This window comes from Battus philenor, unplaced genomic scaffold, assembly GCF_028537555.1.
Source record: "Battus philenor isolate CCGP_79_NKW_IND1 unplaced genomic scaffold, ilBatPhil1.0.hap1 SCAF_12, whole genome shotgun sequence".
Lineage (NCBI taxonomy): Eukaryota > Metazoa > Arthropoda > Insecta > Lepidoptera > Papilionidae > Battus > Battus philenor.
Genome location: NW_027181674.1, coordinates 4459017 through 4481676, shown reverse-complemented (window position 1 = coordinate 4481676; position 22660 = coordinate 4459017). Strand labels below are relative to the sequence as shown.

Below are 22660 nucleotides of genomic sequence, written 5' to 3'. Positions count from 1 at the left end.
TTATTGGTAAACGCAAAGTCGCTCAACGTGCCCTAGACCAAGCTCGAGATTTCTATGCGAGATTGTGTCAGAAATAAGGAAATTCCGAGACGAGCGAAAATAATCGATATAACCTAGTGGATTAGCAAGGTGAAGTGACGGTAAGCAAGTCATATAATGCGCAGAACAGAATGTGGCTAGAGATTAAAGGCTCTGGAACAGAGTACACGGTCCCACAAACATAACGCAGAAGGTAGACGCTGCTGTATATATAGCAATGATCGTTCTACGGCTAAAATGATAAATGAAACATTTAACTAAATCTGTTATGAGTATGGCGTTATTAACAGTAATTTCCTATTTAATTTTATCTGTATTTGAAACTAAATTATCTACCAGCACCGGACAAACTAAAATTAACAATTGTTATTCAGTCAATCGGATGAATAGATATACTGGTAATGGAGTTCGTGTAACTTTAAATTATTATACAAAGAGAACCCCTATAGAACAATTTTATCGTTCTAAAATCTCAAATTTAGATACACAAAGGCACAATTGTATATTTCAAATTCAAATTCAAAATATCATTATTTAAGTAGGCATTTACACGTGCTTTTGAAACGTTGAATATTTTAATATTATAGATAGTAAGCTACCAGCAACTTCGAATGCTGATCTACCAAGAAGAGCCGACGAGAAAGGCAACAGTTGTGCTTTTAATTAAATTTTAACATTTTTTTTTCATGTGTACATTAAACTTTCACCCATTTTGATCAACTACAAACTCTTTAATGCTGTAATATTTATTAATATTATTATAATTTTACATTTAAAACTAAGAAATAAAAGGTATAAGACATCTCGAGGAACTTGAGTAAACCCAAGTTTAATATTAATCGTAAATCTTGCTTAATAATCGGATTGTTAAAACAAAATTGTCCATTTTCTATTAACAAGTAAGTCGTTTCTCGTCTCAATATTTTATGTGCTACTTACTCGTCTGAAAGATATAGATGGGATAACAGAACTGAGTATGACATTATAATTCTACCATTCTTTCCGTGTATTTTAAGAATTAAACATGAACAGGCGAGGTTTTATACTTTTTAATCATTTATTTGCACTATGGATAAGTATCCACTAATAAATAACTAATAGTAGATAGAATCATTTGCAAATTTGATAGGCGCTAGAATCAGATTGAGCTTCCCTAAAATGGTATTCGTCAACTTAAAGCTTCACTTTCATAATATTATTCATGGAGCTAAACGCGTTTTTCATGGCCCTCTTTTTGAAAGCCCCTCGTTCTTTCTATCTTATTGTTGGGACAGGGTAGTATTTTACAAAATATTTTTCATCAGTCTTTTTACTTTTAATCACTTTATGATATTTCAAACTTCACAATTTCGTTTTTTCTCAACATTCTTTAATATCACAGTTGATAACAATTTTTTGTATACTTACTCCTATGTTTGTTTACTTTGGTTTCTTTATTTTTTGTTATTGCAAATCTTAGGGTTTCGCTTCGCCAAACTTATTTAGCTAGTGGAGGTGAGTTAGCCCAAGTATCTGTGTCTAAGCGGGCGGCAGTGAGATACCACCCAAGCACGTATGCATTTATTTTAATGGCGAGTAAGGTAGTGATCAAAATACTATATTTGCATGTATGCAAAGATTATTTACTTTCACATTTATTTTATAGTAGCCTTAGTAGACAGTAAAATGAAGCATGAACGGTACACAAGTATATCAATTTATTCTGAAAGCTTTATCTCTTAAAAATCTTTAACAACTGTAATACGATTTTTATAAGTAATACTTTTTTTTAGTAATGTTTTTTTAAACAGATATTTTATTAGTTGTTTTTAAAATTAAATAATTATCTTATAATACTTACAAAACTTGCGATTGCTCTTTCATGTTAAGTGTTCTATGCTTAATGGTTTCAGATCAAATGAAAAGTTCACGTGAGTACTTCAACATTAAATACCACAACTACCATAACGGTTTGTTTCCATTACACTTTAAGAAAATTTGATCAAACTTAGTTTAGGCAGACTTCAATTATTGACCGATATCAGAGTTATGTAACTTGAATGTTATGAACTCTAATAGCTTTTTCAATTGGATTTTAAGGCATTTTACAAAGGAAAAAAATCTGTTGTTTAATAAAACGCTTTTATTATTTTCAATGGACATAAGCAAAGTATGTAGGCAATAAATTAAAAAATACACTTAATTGACGAAGCTTTGTCTTGTTGTCTGTAATTAATTTTACTGCATGTACTTTCGTAATCATTTGTTTGATCCTTTAATCAACTTTACTTAATTGAAAGAGTTCTGTAATCATATGAAACAACATATGCAGTGTCATTAATTTAATTATTATATAGTGGCTTCTGCGGTTAATACGTCGCACGTATGATATTAAATTTAAGTAACTTTAGTATATTTTTAAACACAAATTTTAAATAACAACGAATAATACATTAAGGGATTTATATGTTATATCTCCAGTTTAAAATTTTAACAACTATAACATAACTATGTCACGTAAAAGTAGATATTAACAGAAATACTTGAGAAAAATGTTTAAATGTGAGAAATAATGTACCAACAACGAAGATGTCTTTTTGTTGGTCAATGAAAATCAAAAAGAAAATCCTGGTAACCGTATTCTTTTCTATTTTTATTTTCGTTGCTGAAGTTTACGTCTTTCCTGGAAAACTTTGGCCGAGAATTCGTCTAATTGCCTCCAGGTGTTCCGAGTGCTTTCTTTATTTTAAGACCACCACAGAGTCTGGGTTGGTGATCGCCATATTGATCTCTTTCAATCTATTTTTCCGCCTACACCCAGCTTAAGGCTCTCTGGTTGCCTTGGAGCTAAGTAAATGAAGTAGTCCAAAATTCTAGGCTTAATACAAAGTTGATCGAATACAGATCTGTTAGCTCTGCTGGCAATCCACTGTATACGTAGCATCCTTCACCGGTACCATATTTAAAAACCTCGATTTTTCTTGTCTGTCGTGCGAATCCTGTCTGTCTAATCTTATAACATATTAATGGTACATAAAATATATATTATGATACAAAATATATATAGTAAGCGTTATTGTTCTTTGATAAAATATTATTATTATATATTATAATTAATGTTTCCTGTTGTCACGAGGGTAATCAGTCCAGCCAAGTTGTCACCGGTGATGACAATGGAATAATTTATGTGAAAATGTGTCATTATGTATGTAAATGTATATTTATATCCTACTTTAAACCAATTGTTTTAATTACTTCTGTACGTCAAAACAACAATACTAGCAAATCTCAATTTTATATTATTAGAATCAAATCAAGTTCTTGTATATTTACATTCCCCTATTTTAAAGTAAGAAAGACAGTGATTCAAAATGCACTCTGAATTGAGATGGTCCAACAAAAAATCTCAATCGTTTATTTGTTGTTCCTGCAATTTATTTATGCAAGTTGTATTAAAATTATTTCACATTACAATAAAACACAACCACTACCTAACGTAACATATTATGTTATTTATATATTATAAGGTCATTTAAAACGTTAAGACAGCATGAAATTCATAATATATTACAAAACCTTCGGTCAGGTCCGAATATCCGAAGATAAGTTTACCTAAAATATTTCATAAATTTGTTTAAATTGATGCATTGGTATTGCAGAACAATAATTTCTTTTGAAACCTCTTTGAGCTTTAAAGTTCGTAATGGGAAAAACGAATGAAAGATAATATGTTGCGCTGAAGTGAAAGATATAGAAAAAATTAATCGTTAAAAAATATAGGGAAATGCAGGTAAGAAGTTATTAACACAGCCTAACGATAATTAAATTTGTACGGTTTATTAAAATATTATTATTATTATTATTATATTAATAGCGATGGACAGACGACCTTAATATCATCATCGGTTCCCATTTTCTAAGAACATAAGACATGTACACGTATAATAGAACAAGTAAGAAAACTAAAAGAGAAAAATATATGTCAGATTACAATAGGAAAAAATCAAAAATGTAAACAATTAGGAAGTAAAAAAGACAAAGATAATTAAAATAAAAAATATAATTTGCCCCTGATATCAAAAGAATCGTGAAGAAAAGTGAGAAGCGATGTATGTAAGAAGTCTTAAGAATGAGAGAAATTGTGAAGCACGAAAGAAGAAGTAAAAAGCAAAAGCTTAAAAACTCTATAAACCCTAAGAATAACAAAGTCCTTGCCCTCATATACAAGGATTAAACGAGAGGCCCCAAATAGGGTCTATTTAAAAAAAATATCTGACCGTCTGGGTAACTGAATGCAGGCCGCTTTCAAGATGTCTTATTGGAAATCTATGAGAGAAGCCTATGATCAGCTGTCAACGCCTATCGCTGAAATTATGATAATGATTAATACTCGTATAAATGTTTTATTTCGGACGCAAAATCCATGTGGCAAAATTAAGATATTCATTGATGTAACACAAAAAAAGTAGACGGGCTTCCGATGATGTATTGTCGTCATCATCAGCCTGTCATAACTTAAGCTTTCTTACGCGTGAAACCTTTTTACATACAGGACGTGATACGCTTTCTGTAAATGGTAATAAATGTACTGGTTCCAGCTTCTGCGAACCTCATAACTCAAAAAGCGATGCATAGAAATGGTTTTTTAGGTTACTCCATTGCTTCAATATGATCTTTCTTTCTCCATTGCTTTCATTTTAATAGGTCCAGAGCTAACACGTGTAGAATAGTTGTAAAAAAGTTAAAGAAGTGTTAAATTTACATAGGGTTTTGGTTTATAAAACCTTCTATCTGCTTGACGCTGAAGTTAAATATCTGCATTGTTCTTCGGTTGTATGTAACTATATAGCAATAGTAATCAAAGTTTACGACTACATTACAGGCTTTTCCTTAAAACAAACTCTGGAAACATTTTCTAGCACTTCACAAGGACTAAAAATTACTAAATCAAAATCAAAACAAAATATTTCTTATTCGAATAAGCTCTAATAAGTACTTTTGATTCAATAATCAACATAAAATGTCGGTATTGTTTTCCCTACAAAAAGCTACCATCGACTCGGAAGGCAGTTATACTAAAAGAGCTGGCGAGAAACTCTACAGTTACTTTACAAATATAGTTTTATAAAGAGTGCTTGAAAATAATTAGCTTCCTGGGTGAGCATCAACAACATTTAATTCTACGCGTTAACATCAGTATAGTATATTCTTGGATTGAATAAAATATTTTTTAATAATATTTTTATAAAGCATTTAAATTCCTCCAATGGCGCATCTGATATTGACTGTGGAATTTTATTGTATAATACATACGTATACCTTTTCCCATAAATGATTTATTTAATTTTTATAGACTAAAACAAGAAGTATACTGCTTATTTTTATTTCTCGTAATAACAACGTATTACTGCTCCGTAAATAGTTTTGTATATTTTTGCGAATATTTATTCTCATTTTTGCGAATAAATAGAACAGTTCCAGTAATAACTATAGCAGCTCTTTCAATCCTTTGTCAATCTGATTTTATTCATTTATCTTTTAGTCTATAAAGTTGATAGCTAATTCTCTTAACTACTTTAAATCCCTAGAGAGGCGTGAAATATCTCGAATGAAACTATCATGATGTCCAAATCCGATCAATATCGGAAACTGTTGGTTTAGACATAGCTCATTTATGTCAATTTATTTAACATCAAGTTAACGAAAACGCGACTTATGATGGGATTCTCACATTAATATCTCTATTGACTAAATTATGATTTTGAATGTAAGACTTTTTATTTATCGAGCATTTTAACTCGCAAATCTTTACTGTTTCATAATTCTTAACATTTTCATATCCTTCACATTCAAAATAAAGAATAATGTTCATTAATGATTTTATAAGAATCTCGTAAAGTCTCAACTATGGAATTGATTCTAGCACATATTATTCTCTTTACGAAAATAAAATAATGAAATTTTGGCAAGTTGTGCTTTTTCTGTACCTTTTATCTGTGTAAAGGACAATTCTAAGATACATCCCTATTGGACAAAGCCTGTTGGCCTTATAGCTACTTTGTTTCAATTAACGGCACACCTGTCATGTTTCAATCAAAAAATTGACAAGCAGACTATTCCGATCTTTTGCTTTATAAGTTACAAAGCAAGACGCCGTGCGCTATACGCTTTATTGTTGTCATTGTATATTATTGTTAATGCCATTTAACTAAATTTAACGAGATTAAGACGAAGGTAATTTAACTGATAGGAATACTTTGGTTGTCGAAATAATATTACTTGTCTTCTATTTTAATAGCTAGAAAGACTAGAACAAAAAGATGTGACTTAAGCTTGGGCTGTCCAATTTAAGATCGTCGAAACATAACCTATTAATTTGCTATTGCCTGACTAACATTTTTACTATTTCGGATAGCAACACTTCTATCAGATATGATCGTGTTTGTCTTCACCTATGCGTTATTTACCGTTCACTCACCGGCGAGTATAACTTGATTTCGATTCGCTGCAAATTACTTTATAAACTATTTGGTTTATTACTGGTTTCTTCGGATAGTTGAGGGTGTATCTCGGCCTCAGATTTATAAGACGTTTTAATATCCCCGGAAGGGTTGTTTTGTAAGTATCACTTACTATAAACAAATTGGAATGGTTAGCGAAAGTAACTGGACAATTATTAATTTTATAGATAGGCGTTGTTGGCTATTTTTTATTATTTTGTATATTTTCGGTGCGGGACAGTAAATGGACAGATGTAAATAATTAACAGAATATTCACAACAATTTTAATTGTCATAATTATCTCAGAGGTTTCTAATAAATAAAACCGTATGAACATTTAGATTTTTTTTACCTGACGAATTTTTAAGTACTAAAAACTCTAATAATCTAATCTGTAGTCAAGCTATTAATAATAAGTTAAACAAACGAAATTCGTGCAATTGTTAGAGTATAAAGAGATTGAAACTTGTCTTTCTTATAAATCCCATGTGCGGAACTTATTATTCAACATTTATTGTTGATTTTAACATAACATAGTAAGAAAATGTAGATTGCATGATCTGAAAAAAAAAAACGAGAAATTGTATTAGGTATATATCTATATATCTCCCAAAGCTAGGCAAGTTAGACATATGCAAGCTCACGTTTAGCGGGATTTGCTCGAGATTTCTTTATGAGAGCGATTTTATTTAGATTCGTAGATGTACTAAAGAAACCGACACAGCCCTGCAGATTAGCAAATTATAGCGGTAGTTGGTGGGCCGTATCCCACGCCGAATATTTAGCCATTCTAGCCATGAGGTTCTGGAGCGGAGACCACGGACCGGTAAACTCAGCGCAATACACCTTGTGGATGGACAGTCGACCTTGCAAAGCTCGTTGGAAGATGCTATATGCCGGCCGCTTCTAACCCGTCTTAATGAAAATCTATGAGAGAGGCCTTTGTACAGCAGTGGTCATTTTATAACTGAAATGATAATGATAACTTACTAAAGAAAAAAAGAGAATACAAGAAAATGCAAAAACCAAAAAAAGATATAGTAAAAGAACTTGTGAGGGATAACAGAAGAGAACAACGCTAACAAAAAAAAAATAGTTGAAAATAATTTGAAATAGAAGACCCTGTCATAGATTTAAGATACGGTAATTTTTAAAAAATGCTAAGCTGCTTTATTTATGTTAAAAATGTTTAAAATAATATGTAATATTAAAAAATATGAAGGCATGTTCGTTACGATAACCCCATATGAGCAATAAAAAAAGAGTTAGGGGCAGTAGTTAGTTATACGTTAGAGGATTGAAAATTAACGCTTAGTAGTTGAATTGTACATGAGGCAGTAGCTTTAAATTTTGAATAATTAAAAATGTACCGATATCGCTGGTCGAACACCAGCTCTGAGACCTCCCGCTGATATAAACTCCAAAGGAGGCTGAACACGTGCCAATATCATCATCACAGTTTTCTGGTTGGAAATTGACATGTTCTCCCACGGTAGAGCGTATATTGTATCCGCCAAGTCATCGCTCTGAAATTATCAAATAGTCAAACAAAGAAAGATTAGAAAAAAAGCTTTTATTATTTATTATATATTATATATTTCGGTCCTTTATTTTCTCTGAGAATCCTTTCGCAATCAAAATTCTTTAAATTCATGTAAAGGTGTCGAGATACACAACAGCGGCACACATACGTATATCCTTGATTTGTTTTTCATTTTATTGTAACTTGATTTTGTTATTTCTAAATTTGTTACATTGGTCAGTCAGTTTATTTAATTGGTTTATGTGGGTGTATATACAGGAACTATGAAAGTTTCATTATGTATAATAATAAAATAAAAATGTAGACGTATATTTTTTTTACTAATTAACCAGTAAACTACATTTTTGACTATCTTTAAGTTTTATTAATTTTTTTTTTAAATTATCTTATTTCATTTTATTTAAAAATACAAATTTATAGTTTTAAATTTCTGACAATTAAAAAAACTACACGTCTGTCTAATCAAACAATTACAGATCAAAAACTACACACTCGCACTTAGTAGTGTAGGTAGAAAATGTGGCTAGCATATGCCAACTGCATTGTGTTTTACTTTATTAATACTTCGTGTTATGGACGAGTGTGATATTAAAATCCGTAAAATGTCTACTGCTGAATAAAGGCCTTCCTAGTAGATTTCCAATAGGACACACACGCACGCACACCATTGCTAACCTCCCGTATTGCTGACTTGCAATTAGGTTCGCTGCCTTGCACCCCGGTGCAAGAAATTTCTGCGCACAGCGTTTGGAAGTGTCTTCGGACTTCCCCGCCTCCCTTAATAGCTGACGCAGACTATTGTTTCTAGATGTTAGAGAACGTCTAACGTCGTCCCTAAGAACCGGTAGAGAACGCACGTTCAGTTTGTGAACGGTTATGCGCTGCTCCTGCCGCTTCGGTCCGGACGGCTCCTTCGACGTGCCAGGTCACGAAGCAAGCCGCTCCCGAGCTACGTGCTCGGCATAGGGGTGCCCAGGGTGACCACTTATGTCACTTCATTAAGACTCCCGCGAACCCGCGCTCTCTATCGTTCCGTGCTCGCAGTATCCTCCGTCCCCCCTGACGTTCGGCTGGGAGGTGCTGAGTTGTTAGACCTCACCTTCACCTCTCCACTCAATAATGGCGCAATCCTGGCATCGTTACACGAGTCCTCCTATCGGCAAGGATCCGGTCATCACTTTCGGTCGTAAGATGGCCATTAAATACTTCGGACCGTCCCACCCGCTTCCTGGGTGACTCATCAGACATCCACGCCCGCTATGAAGAGCGAAATTCGCTTTCCATCGAAGACCCATAGCTGAGCGACGGTTCATCGGACTGCACCTCCGGATCCGAGTATTTAGGCTCGGACTCGGAGATGGAGATCGACGGACCGAAGTCAGTACCCCGAACCGACGACGACTTCACCCCTGTCACCAACAAGAGGAGAAGGCCACTTCGTGCTGCACCCTCCCTCTCTCACCGCGGCAGTACTTCCAAAACTGCCTCCCCATCGGCTAGCCCGGCCAAACAAGCCGTACGCAAGCCTTCTCCAACGGTTGCTCCCAAGCAACTGACCGCCCAACCCCAACAAGTGGCCTCTCAAGGCCCTCCCGAAAACGGAACCAAACCTCCTCCTCCCGTCTTTATCCTCGACAAAAAAAACATGAAAATCCGTCCACTTGTGGCCTCTCGCCAACGAGATAGGCAAAGCTAGAGCTAAGAATACCAATACCAAATAAGGTATCATTATTATGTATTTGGTATAATTCTCCGCGTGTGTACGTCTTTGCCATAACTGGGGTACGATCTCCAGAGTAAAATTTTTTGGTCCGTGGACCTCTGTTTTCATGGGCTTAAAATCAATGAAGCTGCACAAAGCCTAGATCGGCTTGCAGCATAACTTGTAGTACATCCAATAGCAATTACCAATAGACTGATAGCAAATAGTCTGCATCGAGTGTCTTCCGAGGATCCTCACAATGTCGACTGTCCACCTTGTGGGTGGAGTTCTTACGCTACACTCGCCTGTCCATGGTTTTCACTCCAGAGCCTCAAGTCCGGCCACCTACCACTTCAACTTACCAGTCCTCTAGGCTATATTGCTCAGCTTTACCGATCTCCCCACTATCCATGTGTTTACCTCTTAACTTTATTTATAACATTTCCTGTCTTAATGTGTAGTCTTGTTTTTGTTAGATATAAGTCGTAACTTCTACTATAATCATTACTTATGTCAGAAGGAGATAATAAATAAGATTTTTCTCAAGATGAGAAATGCATTACAAAAACGTTGTTATTAATTTATTCATACTTCTCGTCGAATTTCCTCCATTACTAGTGAAGTTAAAATAAGTCCGCCCAAGAAGACTAACAAGAGTATGACGTATAATGCAGAATATTTTTTGTTCTGAAACGAAAGGTACATAGTTTTTAAAAAAAATGTATAAAATACACAATTTAATATTTCTTGTTATGTATCATACATACCCCTAATAAAATTTCGTACATTAAAAGACTGTCGGTGAGTAAGTTGTGACAATAATTTGCTGTTACATTAACGCCGAAAGCCTTCTGTGTGCATCTAAACACCCTGCGTGTCATAAATTAATATTAAAAGAAGGTTAGTTTTTATGTAAAATTATTCAAATTGACCTGTTTTATTTACCCGATTGTAAAAGTATGATGTTTTATGAGTTCTTTCAGCTTTTTGCTCATATCGCGATCGTCTAAATTGTTAGAAAACTCCGTACGACATTTATGCTTCAAAATCTGTACGTGACCAATAAGGTGAATGATAAAAATGTAATTAAGAGTATTGTATGTAGATATTCCGTAAATAGCTATTGAGGCTAGATACGCGTTGATCGCATGAACGACTGCCCAGTTCCTAATATTGTAGAAATAGTCAAAAGGCATCCACAAATGCATCACAGTTTCTAACATGACGGTCTGATTTTTAATTTCCTCTATGTTTTCATACAAATGCTTTATCTGCGTACCGAACCATAACACCCAAGTTGTCCACAGACAAAGGCAAAGAAAATATCCCGAAAATCGTGTGTAATATTCTGCTTTCTTCACCTTCTGTTGAAGAAAATAAAATTTTTAAATAAATGTACGAAAAAAGTGTAAACAGTTAAAGAGTAACGATATTTGTAAATATGAATATAGAGGTTAGTTTCACGTCGATCAATCGTGCATATAAATATCTGTTTGCAATAGCTGGTTTCATCGGTTTTCGTTTATAAATATTGAAGGAACACAGTCGCGAATAGAAAAGTCTTACATTAGTGTGTTAGTGTATTAGCTAAAACGAAAAGTGAAATTATTCAGGTGTGTATGAATATGTCCCCCCACTGGGTGGCCTACGACAGATAACATCGTGCCTACCTTTTTCACTAATTCATCATCGTCACAGTAATTAATCAGATGAATTTTGTCCATAAACAGCTTCATTATTTTTTTAAAACTCTTTGTCTGGGCGGATCTTATGCAGATCTGTAAATAAATAAATAAATAGGGTTTGAACGTGCGAAGCAAGGTCAATATTATATGTTACTCTACACGCGTGGTTAAAAACTTTAATCATTATTATTATAATTTGATCACCTAGTGATCTTTTATAATACATAACTGAATGACTTAATATGATGTATAATTTCATCATAGCCATCATTTTAGTAATTGGTCGGGCCTATACAATTCAAGTAGAATCCGCTTACAACTAGTTTTAACAACTTTCGACGACCTAACAAAGGTCGTCCGTCACCAAGACGGTGGACGTAACGTTTGATTGATTGGGCCTCTATATGTTATTACACAATTTGTAATTACATACAAAATTAAAAAAAAACATTCATACTTCAGTAATAAATATTAAGTGTTTGTATTTATTTATTTAAAATTGTTAAGCATAGACTCTTCCAAAAGGCATGTTACTCTATTTCAGACTAAATGAATTGTTATAATTTTATGAAAACAATTTTTTTTTGTTAACACAATCATCAAAATGAAATTACAAACCGCAGTGAATTTCTTGTTAGTTATCAGTTCGTGGCGCGACACGAAGTAGCACATATTTAATTTTAAGCCGACGATTACAGATAGTTGTAATAATCTTATAAAACTATTTTTAAATTTAACATTGACTTTGAAACATAAATTGCTCTTACATTTGTTATGCAGTTCAGGAGAAACATTATGAAAAACGTGCGGAGTGTTCTGGATGATACTTTTCTGTAGTAAAGTGCTATATACGTTAATTCTGATACTATGCAGATTGGAGCAATAAATATAATAAATTTTCTATGAAATAACATAATTTTGTTTGCTGGTTCGTAGCCCCACCATGCGCGGTTTCCCAAACCATATATGTTCATTATAAATGCCAAACTTCGATAAAATGGTTGATTTTTTGGTGATTGTCTGAAAAAAAAAAGAACAAAATCTTTGACTACTTTTTTATACTTGTCTGGTATAGCCCAAATTTCGTAGCAAAACGGACAACAAATGATTCATTTCACTTATTTTCATTTGTTTTCCTAACTTTACAATCTGTGACCATATGTGTGATGATCTTTGTATATGTATGACTAAGCATTTACATATAAAGATCTGTTAACTAAGCACTTTACTTTCTTTCTTTTAAGAGAGAAATTAAACTGTTAACGAATTCGAACTTGATTAATTACAATTACTTACAAGTCCTGTTGATTTTTGTTACACCTATCATCGTTGTCATTATGGGCTAACTCGAAAATCTAATATTTTACTAAGAAAATTTTCATAAAAGTACTTAATTAATCATATTAATAAATTTTATTTATTATAACAATGTTTTGTTATTTTATCAAATATTTTCAGTATCATAAATAGTTTAACTCACAATTCTTGCTTCTCTTCCGCCATTTCTGTAACGTCTTAGTTGCAAGTTGGTCTTGTTATGAAAAGTTAAAAAGAACTGAACTGAAGTGTCATGACGTGACAATAATGTTTCCATTGTATGAAATTAAATATGAAAAAATGAAAATTTTATACCACAAAGAATTTTATGAATAAATAAATCTTGATCAGGAGAAATTTAAAGAAATATTATTAATTAAATATAAAATTATATGGATGGACTTATGGATTAAATATAAAAAGAATTTCTGTTAGGTGTTCAGTATGCTTGAGTAAATTTCATGTGCTTAAATTTGGAATATAAAAATAAATAAGTCACAAGTGTGTAAAAATAAAATAAGTACCGTCAATAAACGCTCCATCCTAGGATTGAGATTCCAAAAAGTATACGACAGTAATCCGCATTGGATCCGTGGGGAGGATAGCAGGCTGCACACTGTCTCTTAGACAGTTGCGAAAGATTAAAGGTTTAATAACCGTACTCTGTACCAGTTATTGGCATCTAATTTGACATTTCTCAATCGCGATTAGCAACATTGTAATTTTTTTCTTTATTCTTTTTCTCGAGGAAAGTAATTACTCCTATTCTTAGATATCAGAGAGAAACTGGAATTAATAATAATTACTTTCACACTACTACATTAATAATTAACTAAGCAAGAAAATATATTTTTCTAGAAAAACAAAACACATTCAAAAAAAAATTAATAATCGTTTGTACAAATATTTTCATAAATTATTAATATTTTCAACGATCAGTTATTCCCTCCGGAAGAGTTCCTAATTGAACCCCTAGTGTTATAAGGATACATTCAGGGTTCTTCTTCTTTTCCGCCTCATATAGATGCTCATCTATACTATTTAAAAAAAAATTATCGCTAACAATAACTGTTAAAAACTTCCTCATTTAAAGTATACACAATAACATTATAAATGTTATGTGTACACATGTACATCATAAATGACATAGTATTATTATAATATGTACTAGTATGTCGTACATATTATAAAAATACAAGTAACTTCTTTTATACTCAACACTGAAATGTTACCATTACGTTGCAGAGAGACGAGTCAAGTTCGATGCTCGGGGATAGGATATAGGAGATAGTTAGTTCAATGAGGCTAGCTTACAATCCATTGGCGTTCATCTTCACCGACCAAGGCAGCTTTAGAGTTGATGTTCGGTGTTGAGTTGCCTAAATCTTTTAACAACCTTAAGAGATTTTACTTCTACCTGGTGCTCGCACCATTACCATCAGGTTTTAAAAGAATATATATTTTAAATAATACTTGCAGTATTATTATCACCAGGAAAATAAAAAAAAAATCCCAAGATTTACAATGTATGAAATAAATGCGAATACTTCATTGTTAAACGCCTTTTGTTTCACATTTACACACATTAAAAATTAGAAATATAAAAGTGCAATGGACACCGGCAGACAACACCGGTGGCTTTAAATTAATTTAAATGACTCTTTGTTTGTTGATGTGTCTTTAATTTGTAGAAAGGTTTCCTCGACCCACGGACACTTCTTTGATCATTTTAATGTGATAAATTGTACCGTTCATTATCAAAGGAAATGTGTTTACCATTATTTGTTTTAAATTAGCATTCTAGAATTCGATTTTTAAACATATTTATTTTTAATTACAGACTGACAAGTTTATAGGTGCAGAAGCTTCAAAAAAGTTAATGTGTAGCTCATTTGACGTCAATTAACGTATGGTACACACTATTAAAAAATCAATGAGCTATAAACTCACCCATTTAAAGCCTTTACACCTAAAATAAATTGACAGGTATTCAATTGGTATAATCATCACTATTTTATCGTGTGATACCAAGCAATACAAATGCAGAAAGTTCGATTCAAATTATATCTCAAGGTGCATCAGACACCACATTTTACCACTTCAAGAAAGAAGGACAATTGCAGACATTGTTTTTTTAGTGAATATTGCACAAAGTTTAGTAGATACTCCACACTTGCTAACTCATGTTCACTTAGTTGTTCCAAATAGGACAATTAGACAGCCTATGTATCTTAACATTCCTAAATGTACATCAATTTACAGACAAAATTCCTTCTTTATAAGATCAGCGAGAGAGATGAACAAACTAGCTCGGTACCCCGAACTAGATTTGTTTGTCTCTAACACGCATAATTTTAAACAAACTTTATCGAAGGCGTGGTTTGACAGTTCTGGAGCGTGATGATAGCTTCATATTAACTCTAGTGTGTTAGCTCAACTTAAAGGCAATAATGTGTTTTTTATTGTTTTTTACTTTCTGCGTTTTTTATGTTTGTGTATCAATGTGCGAAAACATGTAATTGGTGTATAGTTTTTATTTAGGTTTCTAATTGTAGTTATAAGACACTGTTTGTTTTCCGAATATAATAAAAAAAAATACAGGGTGTATTGCTGTAAATAGAAAACAGACAAAAACACACAATACAAACAAATAGAAAACAGTAAAATAAAGTGGAAATTTTAAAAGAATAATTTTCATGGTAATATCATGTGGTGGAAATGTATATAAACATTTACATAGACTGTATCCGATATACGCAAATTTTGGAGATATTTTTTTTAGATTTAATAGTTCAGATCGACAGCTTTTCCATTTTTTCAATTAGCTAAGTCAATTCAACACAAAGTTTTATACGTGTCTTCAATGAAGAAAAAACACTGAAAAAGTATTTGAAGTAACCGTTTATGAAAATTCTAAAGTATTGTAAATAAAGGCTTTCTGGCTCATGTAAAGTTACAAGACTTTTTATTTTTATTAAAATTCAATAATTATAACTGAGAACCACAACTTATGTCTGCAAAACCATCAGCTTTTTTTTGAGTCACGGGTATGTACTATCAGGCATTTTAACTTAGCGCTGGGAAATAGAAGAATAGGTGAAAAAGAATTAATAATAAATGTTTTGAACTAAAAAAGTGTAAAACACTTTATTGTTGCGAATTGCAGCATAAACTTCAAATGATATACATGTAGGAGAATTTTTTAAATAAATTCCTTTTTTAAAGAAATTAATAAATGTTTATACAATAGAACGTAATCCTATCACTCGGTCTTTAACCATATATAAATACATACCATCTAGGTATTAAAATGGACACGACAGTCACGTTTTCTTATCTTATAATAATTCATTCAAAAAGAGAATGAAAAAGAATAAAACCGTAAATATTCTATGAGGCCCCTTCTTTCGTACCGATTACATTAATATTTGGTGTCCGGAATAATTTTTTTTCGTGACTGTACAGGTTTTCAAATTCAAGCAAATAAACAATAAATAAACGTGAGGATTAAATATCCCCGGAAGGGATTGTTTTGTAAGTATCATTTACTATTAACAAATTTCAATGGTTAGCGACAGTAACTGTACCATTGATAATTTTCTAGATAGGCGTCGTTGGATTTTTCTTATTATTTTGTACTTTTTGGTGCGGGAGAAAAAATGAACAGATAAAAATAATAAACAAGATATTTACAATATTTTTAATTGTCATAATTATCTCACAGAATTCTCATAAATAAAACCGTCTGAACATTTCGAAACATTTTTCACCTGACGAATTTTTACGAACTTAACACTCTTATAATCTAATTTGTAGCTAAGCTATTAATAATAAGTAAAACAAACGAAATTCGTGCAATTGTTAGAATATAAACTGATTGAAACTTGTCTTTCTTATAAATCCCATGTGCGGAAGTTATTATTCAACATTTATTGTTGATTTTAACATAACATAGTAAGAAAATGTAGATTGCATGATCTGAAAAATAAACGAGAAATTGTATTAGGTATCTGCCAAAGCTAGAGAAGTTAGTCATTGACAAGCTCACGTTTAGAGAGATATGCAGACGTATCTGCTCGAGATTTTTTTATGAGAGCGTTTCGAGTGTAATTAGATTCGTAGATGTACTAAAGAAACCGATATAGCCATGCAGATTAGCTAATTATAGAGGTTGTTGGCGGGTCATATCCCACGCAGAACATTTAGCAATTCTAGCCATGAGGTTCTGGAGCGGAGAGCACGGACCGGTAAACTCAGCGCAGTACATCTTGAGGATGGACAGTCGACCTTGCAAAACTCGTAGGAAGATGCTATATGCTGGCCGCTTCTAACCCGTCCTAATGAAATTCTATGAGAATGTCCTATGTCCACAGGAAGTCATTCTATGACTGAAATGATATTAATAATTTTCTATAGAATAAAAAGAATACATGAAAATGCAAAGAACGAAAACTGACATACTAAAAGAACTTGTGAGGGATGACAGAAGCGAACTGTAAGAAAAAAATAAAATAATTTAAACCCATTTGAACAATAAAAAATAGTTAGGGACAGTAGTTAGTTAGTGGCAGTATACGTTAGTGGATACAAAGTTACCGATCTTAAACTAACCGATATTGCTGGTCGAACACCAGCTCTGAGACCTCCCGCTGATATAAACTCCAAAGGAGGCTGAACACGTGCCAATATCATCATCACAGTTTTCTGGTTGGAAATTGACATGTTCTCCCACGGTAGAGCGTATATCGCATCCGCCAAGTCATCGCTCTGAAATTATCAAATAGTCAAACAAAAAATGATTAGAAAAAAAGCATTTATTTTCGGTCCTTTATTTTCTCTGAGAATCCTTTCGCAATCAAAATTCTTTAAATTCATGTAAAGGTGTCGAGATACACAACAGCGGCATACATACGTATATCCTTGATTTGTTTTTCATTTTATTGTAACTTGATTTTGTTATTTCTAAATTTGTTACATTGGTCAGCCAGTTTATTTAATTGGTTTATGTGGGTGTATATACAGGAACTATGAAAGTTTCATTATGTATAATAATAAAATAAAAATGTAGACGTATATTTTTTTTACTAATTAACCAGTAAACTACATTTTTGACTATCTTTATGTTATTTTTAAATTTTCGTATTTCATTTTATTTAATAATACAAATTTATAGTTTTAAATTACTGACAATTAAAAAAACTACACGTCTGTCTAATCAAACAATCACAGATCAAAAACTACACACTCACACTTAGTAGTGTAGGTAGAAAATGTGGCTAGCATATGCCAACTGCATTGTGTTTTACTTTATTAATACTTCGTGTTATGGACGAGTGTGATATTAAAATCCGTAAAATGTCTACTGCTGAATAAAGGCCTTCCTAGTAGATTTCCAATAGGACACACACGCACGCACACCATTGCTAACCTCCCGTATTGCTGACTTGCAATTAGGTTCGCTGCCTTGCACCCCGGTGCAAGAAATTTCTGCGCACAGCGTTTGGAAGTGTCTTCGGACTTCCCCGCCTCCCTTAATAGCTGACGCAGACTATTGTTTCTAGATGTTAGAGAACGTCTAACGTCGTCCCTAAGAACCGGTAGAGAACGCACGTTCAGTTTGTGAACGGTTATGCGCTGCTCCTGCCGCTTCGGTCCGGACGGCTCCTTCGACGTGCCAGGTCACGAAGCAAGCCGCTCCCGAGCTACGTGCTCGACATAGGGGTGCCCAGGGTGACCACTTATGTCACTTCATTAAGACTCCCGCGAACCCGCGCTCTCTATCGTTCCGTGCTCGCAGTATCCTCCGTCCCCCTTGACGTTCGGCTGGGAGGTGCTGAGTTGTTAGACCTCACCTTCACCACTCCACTCAATAATGGCGCAATCCTGGCATCGTTACACGAGTCCTCCTATCGGCAAGGATCCGGTCATCACTTTCGGTCGTAAGATGGCCATTAAAAACTTCGGACCGTCCCACCCGCTTCCTGGGTGACTCATCAGACATCCACGCCCGCTATGAAGAGCGAAATTCGTTTTCCATCGAGGACCCGTAGCTGAGCGACGGTTCATCGGACTGCACCTCCGGATCCGAGTATTTAGGCTCGGACTCGGAGATGGAGATCGACGGACCGAAGTCAGTACCCCGAACCGACGACGACTTCACCCTTGTCACCAACAAGAGGAGAAGGCCACTTCGTGCTGCACCCTCCCTCTCTCACGGCGGCAGTACTTCCAAAACTGCCTCCCCATCGGCTAGCCCGGCCAAACAAACCGTACGCAAGCCTTCTCCAACGGTTGCTCCCAAGCAACTGACCGCCCAACCCCAACAAGTGGTCTCCCAAGGCCCTCCCGAAAACGAAACCAACCTCCCGTCTTTATCTTTGACATAAAAAAACATAAAAATCCGTCCACTTGTGGCCTCTCGCCAACGAGATAGGCAAAGCTAGAGCTAAGAATACCAATACCAAATAAGGTATCATTATTATGTATTTGGTGTAATTCTCCGCGTGTGTACGTCTTTGCCGTAACTGGGATACGATCGCCAGCGTAAAATTTTTTAGTCCGTGGACCTCTGTTTTCATGGGCTTAAAATCAATGAAGCTGCACAAAGCCTAGATCGGCTTCAGATCAGCTAGATCTTGCAGCATAACTTGTAGTACATCCAATAGCAATTTCCAATAGACTGATAGCAAGTAGTCTGCATCGAGTGTCTTCCGAGGATCCCCACAATGTCGACTGTCCACCTTGTGGGTGGAGTTCTTACGCTACACTCGTCTGTCCATGGTTTTCACTCCAGAGCCTCAAGTCCGGCCACCTACCACTTCAACTTACCAATCCTCTAGGCTATATTGCTCAGCTTTACGGATCGCTCCGTTATTTATGTGTTTACTACTCTTAATTTTATTTATAACATATCCTGTCTTAATGTGTAGTCTTGTTTTTGTTAGATGTAAGCCGTAAGTTCTACTATAATCATTACTTTTGTCATTACGAGATAAAAATAAGATCTTTCTCAAGACGAGAAATGCATTACAAAAACGTTGTTATTAATTTATTCATACTTCTCGTCGAATTTCCTCCATTACTAGTGAAGTTAAAATAAGTCCGCCCAAGAAGACTAACAAGAGTATGACGTATAATGCAGAATATTTTTTGTTCTGAAACGAAAGGAACGAAGTTTTAAAAAAAATGCATGAAATACACAATTTAATATTTCTTGTTATGTATCATACATACCCCCAATAAAATTTCGTACATTAAAAGACTGTCGCTGAGTAAGTTGTGACAATAATTTGCTGTTACATTAACGCCGAAAGCCTTCTGTGTGCATCTAAACACCCTGCGTGTCATAAATTAATATTAATAGAAGGTTAGTTTTTATGTAAATTTATTCAAATTGACCTGTTTTATTTACCCGATTATAAAAGTATGATGTTTTATGACTTCCTTCAGCTTTTTGCTCATATCGCGATCGTCTAAATTTTTAAAAAACTCCGTACGACATTTATGCTTCAAAATCTGTACGTGACCAATAAGGTGAAAGATAAAAATATAATTAAGAGTATTGTATGTAAATATTCCGAAACAAGCTATTAAGCCTAGATACGCGTTGATCGCATGAACGACTGCCCAGTTCCTAATATTGTAGAAATAGTCGAAAGGCATCCACAAATGCATCACAGTTTCTAATGTTACGGTCTGATTTTTAATTTCGTCTACGTTTTTATACAAAAGCCTTATCTGCGCACTGTACCATAACACCCAAGCTGTCAACAGACAAAGGCAAAGGAAATATCCCGAAAATCGTGTGTAATATTCTGCTTTCTTCACCTTCTGTTGAAGAAAATATTTTTTTTTAAATAAATGAACGAAAAAAGTGTAAACAGTTAAAGAGTTACGACATTTGTAAATATGAATATAGAAGTTAGTTTCACGTCGAACGATCGCGCATATAAATATCTGTTTGCAATAGCTGGTTTCATTGGTTTTCGTTTATGAATAGTGAAGGAACACCTCAGCCGCGAATAGAAAAGTCTTACAAGAGTGTGTTAGTGTATAAGCTAAAACGAAAAGTGAAATTATTCAGGTGCGTATGAACATGTCCCCCCACTGGGTGGCCTATGACAGTCAAGGACGTGGATAATCGCCGCGCAAGCGTAAGACAGATAACATCGTGCCTACCTTTTTCACTAATTCATCATCGTCACAGTAATTAATCAGATGAATTTTGTCCATAAACAGCTTCATTATTTTTTTAAAACTCTTCGTCTGGGCGGATCTTATGCAGATCTGTAAATAAATAAATAAATAAATAGGTTTTGAACGTGCGTAGCAAGATCAATATTATATGTTACTCTACACGCGTGGTTAAAAACTTTAATCATTATTATTATAATTTGATCACCTAGTGATCTTTTATAATACATAACTGAATGACTTAATATGATGTATAATTTCATCATTGCCATCATTTTAGTAATTGGTCTGGCCCATAAAATTCCAGTAGAATCCGCCTACAACTAGTTTCAACAACTTTCGACGACCTAACAAAGGTCGTCCGTCACCAAGGCGGTGGACGTAACGTTTGATTGGGCCTCTATATGTTATATTGGGCCTCTATAAAAAAAAAAAAAAAACATTCATACTTCATTAAAAAATATTAAGTGTTTGTATTTATTTATTTGAAATTGTTAAGCATAGACTCTTCCAAAAGGCATGTTGCTCTATTTCAGACTAAATGTATTGTTACAATTTTAGGAAACAATATTTTTTTTGTTAATACAATCATCAAAATGAAATTACAAGCCGCAGTGAATTTCTTGTTAGTTATCAGTTCGTGGCGCGTCACGAAGTAGCACATATTTAATTTTAAGCCGACGATTACAGATAGTTGTAATAATCTTATAAAACTATTTTGAATTTAATATTGACTTTGAAACATAATTTGCTCTTACGTTTGTTATGCAGTTCACAGGAAACATTATGAAAAACGTGCGGAGTGTTCTGGATGGTACTTTTCTGTAGTAAAGTGCTATATACATTAATTCTGATACTATGCAGATTGGAGCAATAAATATAATAAATTTTCTATGAAATAACATAATTTTATTTGCTGGTTCGTAGCCCCACCATTCGCGTTTTCCCAAACCATATATGTTCATTATAAGTGCCAAATTTCGATAAAATGGTTGATTTTTCGGTGATTGTCTGAAATAAAAAAGAGTAAAATCTTTGACTACTTTTTTATACTTGTCTGGTATAGCCCAAATTTCGTAGCAAAACGGACAACGAATGATTCATTTCACTTATTTTCATTTGTTTTCCTAACTTTACAATCTGTGGCCATATGTGTGATGATCTTTATAAAATGGAATAAATTAATAAATATTCAAGTTTTTACTGTTAACTAAGCATTTTACTTTCTTTCTTTTAAAAGAGAAATTAAACTGTCAACCAATTCGAACTTGATTAATTGTAAGTCCTGTTGATTTTTGTTACACCTATCATCGTTATCATTATGGGCTAACTCGAAAATCTAATATTTTACTAAGAAAATTTTCATAAAAATACTTAATAAATCATATTAATTAATTTTATTTATTACAACAATGTTTTCTTATTTTATCAAATATTTTCAGTATCATAAATAGTTTAACTCACAATTCTTGCTTCTCTTCCGCCATTTCTGTAACGTCTTAGTTGCAAGTTGGTCTTGTTATGAAAAGTGAAAAAGAACTGAACTGAAGTGTCATGACGTGGCAATAATGTTTCCATTGTACGTAATTAAATATGAAAAAATGAAAATTTTATACCACAAAGAATTTTATGAATAAATAAATCTTGATCAGGAGAAATTTAAAGAAATATTATTAATAATAAGCAAAGCTTTGTTATTTT

At 33.6% G+C, this 22660-nt stretch overlaps 2 protein-coding genes across 2 annotated transcripts; both read right to left on the bottom strand.

Moving 5' to 3' along the window:
• Positions 1-7019: 7019 nt before the first annotated feature.
• LOC137932827 (uncharacterized) lies at positions 7020-12121 on the bottom strand. Its single transcript, XM_068776501.1, has 7 exons — positions 12068-12121; positions 11435-11542; positions 10710-11128; positions 10532-10634; positions 10356-10451; positions 7890-8045; positions 7020-7079 (listed from the first exon to the last, which is right to left on the bottom strand). Exons 1-7 carry the CDS (start codon positions 12119-12121, stop codon positions 7020-7022), a joined length of 996 nt encoding a protein of 331 aa, XP_068632602.1.
• Positions 12122-16684: 4563 nt separating this feature from the next.
• On the bottom strand, positions 16685-22446 carry LOC137932826 (uncharacterized). The gene is made up of 8 exons (XM_068776500.1): positions 22424-22446; positions 21718-21970; positions 20945-21052; positions 20178-20596; positions 20000-20102; positions 19825-19920; positions 17378-17533; positions 16685-16744 (listed from the first exon to the last, which is right to left on the bottom strand). Exons 1-8 carry the CDS (start codon positions 22444-22446, stop codon positions 16685-16687), a joined length of 1218 nt encoding a protein of 405 aa, XP_068632601.1.
• Positions 22447-22660: the final 214 nt, after the last annotated feature.